Raw genomic sequence first — 7,677 nt, 5'->3', positions numbered from 1 at the left:
TGTTTTTGTTTGGGCAGGAAGAGTTGAGGAGTGAGTGATTAATATGCAATCACAGGTTTGAATTGAGGATTCCCAAAACTAAACTAAACCAAACCGAAGTAGGGTTTTATTGTGAAGCGACAAAATAAGAGAGGGTATTTGGGTAAATTGAGAGACATGAGAGAGTTCTCTCACTTCTTCTCGTGTGATGTAAAAGGGAAGGAAGAAGAAAGGAATTAGTAGAGATGAAGAGACAAGAAGTAGAAGAAGAAGAAGAATAAGACACAGAGAGAGAGAGAGAGAGAGAGAGAGAGGGGAAAGAGTAGGGAGAAGAGAGAAAGCTCGTTGGAGAGCTCAAGCGTCCGTGTTTTATCCAATCGGATTACCAGATTCCAGTGATCGATCGGTCCAGCAGCCACGCCTCGTATAATAAAACCCTAATTTCATTTCCAAGTAGCCCTACCGTTCTCTCTTCTCTCTCAAAATTTTGATCCTTCTTTCCTTCCTTTAGGTTTTTTTTTTTTTTTGGGGGGGGGGGGGGGGGGGGGGGTGGTTTAATTCTGTCGATCGGCTTTGGGAAACGTAATTGGCTTATTATTTTTCGAAACCCTAATTACGATACCTAAGTTTTGATGGCAGCCACTGCGAATCACTCAAGTTCAGGCACAGACGATGCCGCCGCCGCTCTCAACAGCCCTCAATCAAAGCGAGGCGTGGCGGCAGCGGCGACGCGTAGTGTAGCGTCGCCGCGGACACAGGTCGTTCGGGGCGCCGAATCCGAATCGATCGTCTCCTCCTCTTCCTCCTCCTCCTCCTCCGGCGCGGGAGTGGCTGGGATGGCTCCTTCGTCGGAGTCGGCGGCGATGGATTCCTCTTCTTTGTCCTTGTCTTTGCGGAATGATTCTGTCGCGGATGGTCAGCTGGAGTCTTCCGACAATGGTGCTGGGAATGGCAATGCGGCTAAAAAGCCAGCTTGGAACAAACCTTCTAACGGTGCTTCCGAGGTTGGACCAGTCATGGGGGCCGCTTCTTGGCCCGCCCTCTCTGAGTCTACGAGGGTTTCTCCAAAACCGTCTTCGTCTGATTCTGTGAAATCTCTCTCTGATGGATCGACCTCCGCGTCACAGGTTGTCTTCATTATGTTTTATGCTGAATCTTCTATTGCTTCTCCTTTATAATTCTTGTAGATTTACTTGTGTGAAATTTTTGCTTTTTATGTAGTTTGCATCTCCTAAATTTAATCAGTTCTGTTTGTCTGTGTCTGGACTGTAGGGCTCCGGAAGTTCAACTTCTTCCACACAGAAACAGGTCATCCCAAATAATACAAACCATATTGTGACTCCAAATCATGTAACCCCCCAACGCCAGAAGCCTATGAAGCGCAGTGGTGGGAATTCAGGTGGGAGCATTACCGCTAACGGTGGTTTCACTCAGCCATTGCTGAGTCCAGTAAATGAAATGGCTTCTAATAACACTGGAAAATCTGGGTCAGCTGTTTCAGAGCCTCCTTCAAGAGATCATGCTCACAAGGAGGGCGGACACAAGGGAGGGTTTGGGTCGCAATCACATAGTGGGAGTGATCATCCACCACAACGCAACACATTTAGGAGAGGGAATGGTGGGCATCATGCTCGTGGTGATGGCTCTTACCATCAAAATTATGGGGGTAGGCGGGATCAGGACCGTTTGAATCACGAATGGAATTCTCAAGGAGCATTTGGTGGCAGAGATGCCCACGTCCAGTCACAAAGAGTTGTCCCTAGGCCTTTCATCCGACCCCCACCCCCTGGTTCGGCTCAATTTATTCCATCCCCAGTGCCCATGCGCCCTTTTGGAAGCCCTATGATTTATCATGGTAAGAGGGTTTACTATCATTTTTCATGAATTGTGTTGAGTTTGCTTCCAGTAAATGTGCCCATCTGTTTGCAGAAGGGCAGCATCCAGTGTTTTATGTTACAGGTCCACCACCCGATTCATATAGAGCCATGCCTTTTATGTCGCCAATATCACCCCCTGCAATGTTTTTCCCTGTCCCAGACCCACAGTTACCTGTTAAGATATTGAATCAGATAGATTATTATTTCAGGTATCTTATTAATGGCTTTCATTACTTTTCAATGGTAATCATTGCTAGTTAATTCTTTTTAGTTAGGAATTGAATGATCTATGCCTCTTATCTATTCCTTGCAGTAATGAGAATTTAATTAAAGATACATACTTGCGGGAGAAGATGGATGACCAAGGCTGGGTTTCCATTAAATTAATAGCAACGTTCAAAAAAGTGAGTGTTGTTGGCATAACAAATGATTTTCTACTTACTTTCTCTTTCGGTTACTTAACTTGGTATTTGTTGTGTCCTTTAGAGGTATTAATGTAATAAGTTCCCCATCTGGGGTTTTTCGTGTCCTCTAAAGGTATTAATGTTATGAATTCCCCTGCCCCCAAAAACTTAAGTTACACCTAAGGCATATCAAATTATTGTTCCTGTTATGAGTCATTGCCAGTGTACTTGCTATCATTAAGAATGCAATTTGTTACCAAATTAAGTAGTTTTAACGATGCATTTAGAATGAGGGGCAATCTGATTTTCTGATATTATATTCTGGATTATTGACCTTTACTGTGATTGCACTTTCTTCCTTTCTTTTCGTTTTTCTTTCCCTACTCTCTTGATTTTACTTTATTTCTTCTATGGATACAAACTAACAATGTGTGCTTACTTAAGATTACCCTCATTCAGTGAAGAATTATGTTTATCGATCAGTGAGTTGAAGATTTCATTTCTCTCAGCACATCAGATTTTCTCAGGCTGTTAGGGAACTTCTTTTTTTCTTTCCTGTTTTTTTCCTTCATTTAGATCTAATATTCAAACTGGGGTTCCTCCATTTTATGTTGTAATAACTCTGAAGTAAGTAGAAAGCAATGAGTTAAACCTTCTATGTTCCCTGCAGTTTTGCTTTTTTACTTATTCTTGGTGATGGCATTTGTTTTGTGTCCCCCCCCCCCACCCCCCCAAAAAAAAAAAAAAATTATCTGTTTAATCACTATCTTTTGGGGTGATTGTTGTGATATGATGCCTTCAATAGTTATGTACTACAGATTGAACTGTACCTCAAAGTAGACTTGTCTCCTAGGGCTTTGTTGTTGTTTCTTTGGAAATGAAGCTTCATGGAGACTTATATTGCTCCTATGAACCTCCTCCAATGACCTTCAATATCTCGTGCTTTTGTTATTTCCAATTCACCATGTTTAATAGATGAACATAAATTAAAAAAAAAGAAAAAAAACTAGCAAGTTAAAACCTTCACTTCTCCCAGAAATTCTGGCTGGACATCCCTTTAAAGGCATTGTTTTGTTCTTTCTCATTGTTTGGGTTTAAGGATTGCATCATGTCTTAAGAAGTGCTCTGATCAATTTTGAGCTTTGCTGTCTCTGTAGTTGGTTAAAGAAGCTTTAAATGGGTTTTTGTGGCAACTACAATAAGCTTTTAGTTGTTTCCATGCAAGGTTTCTTAATATGTTGTGTCTCAAAATACATTGTTTCAGTTTGTGTGAGGGACTTTATGTTTTCCAAGCAAGTTAACAGTTGGATTGGAATCTCATTCCTTCTATGGCTTTGTCCCTGCCTGACTCTTCATGTTGTAATAGTTTGGATCCATTTCTCTTATTGCTAGATTTTGGTATGGACAGTTTAATTATCTGCTTCATTCGGGGATTATACTTGTTATATATATACATTTTTATGCACATAATTATAGTTCTAAGTTTTTAATTTTATTAGCATTGTAAGCAATTGTAATTCTTTTTGATTGGATAAGATAGCGAACTAACCTCTGTTCATTTCACTGTTTTTAGGCATGTCTTTTTTTTGTTTCTTTTTTTTTTTTTTTAATCTTGATTAGAAATGTTTATGATTTCATATGTTCTTTGGTATGAAATCCTAAATTCCCCTAGTTACTGCATATTTTGACTTGCTTATATGATATATAACATTGCTGAAATTAGAAAGCTGTTAGCTGGTTCAATATGCCAAAATTTGGATTATTCAGGGGACTGTAGGCATTTTTAATTTGGTTTATCTTTTCATTTATAAACAATGGGAGGAATGGATTAGCCCACAATTCTTAGCTGATAGATTAGAGAGTGAAATGTATGCAGCAGTTTCCCGTGTTTCATGTGCTGTCCACTGGACAATGTTTGCATTTATTTTCTTCAGTTTTTGGCTTTTTATTTGCTTTCTGTTGTTTTGTTTAGTCTTCTTTACTTCTCAATCTGTTTCCTATTGTTGGTGACCTGCTGGTGGTTGTCCTTGGTAAGATATCATCTTATTTTCCTTTGTCTAATTAGTGCTTGATTCTGGGAGCAGGTAAATCATTTAGTGCAAACAGCATTGGTAGTATCATTTGCACATCATCTACCCATCTATGGTAATTTAGACTTTATTTATCTAAGTCATGTGCCTTTCTTGTTCATGTGAAGTTTATATAAATTCTCATGAGTTTTTTTTCTTTCCACTCACCATTTCACTTCTTCCCGTCTATCTCATTGGTGGAAATATGAGTACAAGAGAGTAATTTCATTTAGCCATGTTAAGTTCTAAAACAAGTTTCTCTGTGATGTCTAACAATTGGACATTAAGTATTGTTCATACCACTAATTGTGGTGCTTCAGCATCTTTAGATCTGGAAACAAGAGGCTTCTGGGGTGCTAAGGACTGACTTTGCCCACAATACTGGTGCTATCAGCTTTGGATGCTATAGAGGGATTGCTACAGATAGAAGGTTAGAGGGATTTAGTGGTTCAGAAGAATGGTGGCAACATGTTAGTAATAAGAATGCTTCTGCGTTGGTTATGCCGAATTTTGTGCAATACATAGGAGACAATGCAGGAGATGTGATGATGTCCTATGCGAAGTTGAGTTTTGGTGGAACTTGAGGCTTAGATGATTTCGAATTTTGGTTATCATGAAAACCTGAAAGAATTCAATTTGAAATTGGCTTGTGAAAAACTGGAAATTAGGTCCTCCGTTGGAGGGGTTAAAATATCTCCCCAACCCTCTAACGTCAGTGTTCTGTTTGTGTATGTTATTTATTATTATTATTATTGTTATTATTATTTTTTTTTGGGGGGGTGGGGTGGGGGGGGGGCTGATTTGGAGTAGATTCCTTGCATGCCGGTACAACATCTGTATGTTACTAGGGGGGAAACGATTAAGTTCATTACTTGCAATCGAGTTTCTAAAGATACTGTGTAAGGTTTGGTCTTAATGTAGGTGTCTCTTTAAGCGAAAGAGGTTTGTGGACTTTCTTTCAGGGCTGCTGGATGAATGAGTCCTTGATTTCCTGGGCCCAACTTTGTAATAGACACCCAAGTTAGGTTTTTACATGTACTTGATTTTCTAAAGATACTGTGTGGCGGCTCTCATTTAGGTGGAAAGAGGTTTTAGGAGGTTCCTTATAGGACTGCTGGATGAATGGTCATTTACAAAATTGTAGTTGTATTTTGTTGTTTTTACTGCAGTCAGTATGCTGAGTATTCAAAGATTGTTGTGATATGTAGATGATTGCCTCTTAAATGATAGGACTGGCTTTCTTGTTTTGTTTCTATTTTCTTTGAACTTTGGTTCTTTATTCAATTGCATCGTATATGTACTCTCAATGGATATCATTACTAATTAGCACAAATTGTTAGTTGATAAATTATTAGGCTTTCTTGATGAGTGTGATTCCCTGATGTAACCATATGTTATATAGATGAAATCATTAATTTTGATGCATCCTGCCAGTAAGTTACGAAGAAATTGGCAGATCATTTGTTCTCTCCCGGTAAGGTTCCTGGAACACTAAAAGGAGCTATTGTATAGAATTAGGTGAATAAATCATGCTCCACCTTTGCTGGTCGGTTAAGTTTTATATGCAAAGCCATGGACAGAAATGGATGGAAATCTAGATTTCATGTTGCCAACCCCACCAAGTGGGATTGAGCATCCAATATATGCTATTGGTGATAATGAAAGTGTGCAACTTGATATTACTTGCTACAGTAGTCTTTAGCTAGACAACTTCATTCCTATGTCTTTTTCCAGGTTTCGCAGTTGACAGACAATATCCAGCTTATATTGGATGCGCTGCATGCATCAACTGTTGTGGAAGTGCAGGTATTTCTTCAGAAGATTCCATTCGCTTTAAAATGTTAAATCATTTTTGTATCCTTAGCTTTGGCGCTTGAATATTATCTTTCATTTTTTTTTTTTGGGGGGGGGGAGGGGGGTGGGGGGTGGTGGCGCTAGGAATCGATTTTTACTTGCCTACACAACCAAACGTTAAGTCTTGGAATTTATGCTTTTATTTACATAAGAACAAGAGGTAAGAGAGGAAATTTTGCTGTTTGTTCACCCCTTCCTGGAGTTTTTTGAAGTGCTAGTGTTACGAAGTTTTATCTCCTTGCAAATTTGTTCTCTGTTTTGTTAACAACGGTCATCCTACTGCTATTCTTGTTGTTTGCAGGGTGATAAAGTAAGAAGGCGGAATGAGTGGTCAAGATGGCTCATGCCCCCTTCTGTTCAAGGTCATGTAGTCTCTGGTCCTCGATCTTTGGGGACATCATCCAGTTCTGACAAGCTTGCTGCTAACATCCAAGGTGTTTCACTGGAGGAGCAGACAAGCAAACAAGGTGGGGCTGATGCATTCCATGGTAGACTGTCATCCGGGGATTTGTGTAGCCCATCTCAACAAACCAGTGGAGAGAGGACGGGCCAGGCCCGCCGCAACCATCCCGAGGAAGTGCCTTCACCAAGAAGTTCAAGTCAGTGACAATTTCTTTCGCCGGGAGTTTTTAAGGGGGGTTGAAGGCACTCTGACAAGCACTATCTTGCATATTTCTTTGGAGATAAATGGTCGTCTTCTTGCCATGGTAGGTTGGGACGTGAAGTTTCATTAGCCAGATAGACAAACAGTATCAGAAAGGGAAAATAAAAAACTGGAAAAAAATTTATAAAAACAAAATAAGAGAAATCATAAAGAGGGCTGAAAAACAAGAGCTGGTAGCATGAAATTGTTGGGATGTATATTTGATTTTTGTGGGAATGATGGGCTTTGGTTCTTGTTATTCAGTGTGACATGTGTTCCGCTTGTGGTCAATTTTGATCCGCATTCCCTTGGTTTTTAGTATCTCTGGGGTGTGTTGTGTGCTTATTCCCCTCCCACCATTAGCAGGAAGCGAAGCATGTGAATGAGTTCGCAATAGGTGCTCAAGGTAAATAATCTAGGACGGTGGCTGTCTTCTTCAGTTGTAGTTCTTAAATGCATGCCTGTCCTGAATTCTCAATACCCTTCATTGGTTTGGCAACCTGTGCTGTGTTGACTAGGCTGGCGCCAGGCGGTTCATTTTGGATTTTGTTGTGGTAAATCTGATTTAATCTGAATTTTTAGCTTATCAAAATCATGGGAGGCTGAGTGGTAGGCCGGCCCCCCAAAGGGGAAATAGTGGGTTGATTTTGTCTGAATTTGGGGTTCGCCTTCAACGAACGAGACAGACCCACGGCGATGGATACGTTTTTTTAACAAAGGTCTTTTGATTAGGCTGCTAGTTCTGCTTCTTTCTCAACTTTGTGATTTTCCATGTCTGTTTACGAAACCGAGAGAGTTCGTGCAGCCAGGCTACTCAAGCCAGACCCCACCACAAACCCAAACTGGCACGC

At 40.3% G+C, this 7,677-nt stretch overlaps 1 protein-coding gene across 2 annotated transcripts; it reads left to right on the top strand.

The window, feature by feature from the left end:
* Positions 1-207: 207 nt before the first annotated feature.
* LOC127803847 (la-related protein 1C) lies at positions 208-7,117 on the top strand. 2 transcript variants are annotated; one of them, XM_052340418.1, is made up of 7 exons: positions 208-1,106; positions 1,252-1,378; positions 1,472-1,834; positions 1,909-2,065; positions 2,170-2,260; positions 6,064-6,135; positions 6,485-7,117. In XM_052340418.1, the coding sequence occupies exons 1-7, from the start codon at positions 612-614 to the stop codon at positions 6,788-6,790; spliced, it is 1,611 nt and encodes a 536-aa protein (XP_052196378.1). In that variant the 5' UTR covers positions 208-611; the 3' UTR covers positions 6,791-7,117. The 2 variants fall into 2 exon arrangements, with proteins under 2 accessions (XP_052196378.1, XP_052196376.1); XM_052340416.1 differs by having other exon boundaries at positions 209-1,106; positions 1,252-1,834.
* Positions 7,118-7,677: the final 560 nt, after the last annotated feature.

The sequence above is a fragment of the Diospyros lotus genome, chromosome 6 (genome assembly GCF_014633365.1).
Source record: "Diospyros lotus cultivar Yz01 chromosome 6, ASM1463336v1, whole genome shotgun sequence".
NCBI classification, from domain to species: domain Eukaryota; kingdom Viridiplantae; phylum Streptophyta; class Magnoliopsida; order Ericales; family Ebenaceae; genus Diospyros; species Diospyros lotus.
This window is presented reverse-complemented; position numbering and strand designations above follow the sequence as displayed.

Excerpts from the sequence above, each read along its gene's own strand:
- LOC127803847 (XM_052340416.1), top strand. The coding sequence starts at position 612 with ATGGCAGCCACTGCGAATCACTCAAGTTCAGGCACAGACGATGCCGCC. Across the intron at positions 2,066-2,169 it reads CAGATAGATTATTATTTCAG|TAATGAGAATTTAATTAAAG; the intron begins GTATCTTATTAA and ends TATTCCTTGCAG. Across the intron at positions 6,136-6,484 it reads CAACTGTTGTGGAAGTGCAG|GGTGATAAAGTAAGAAGGCG; the intron begins GTATTTCTTCAG and ends TGTTGTTTGCAG.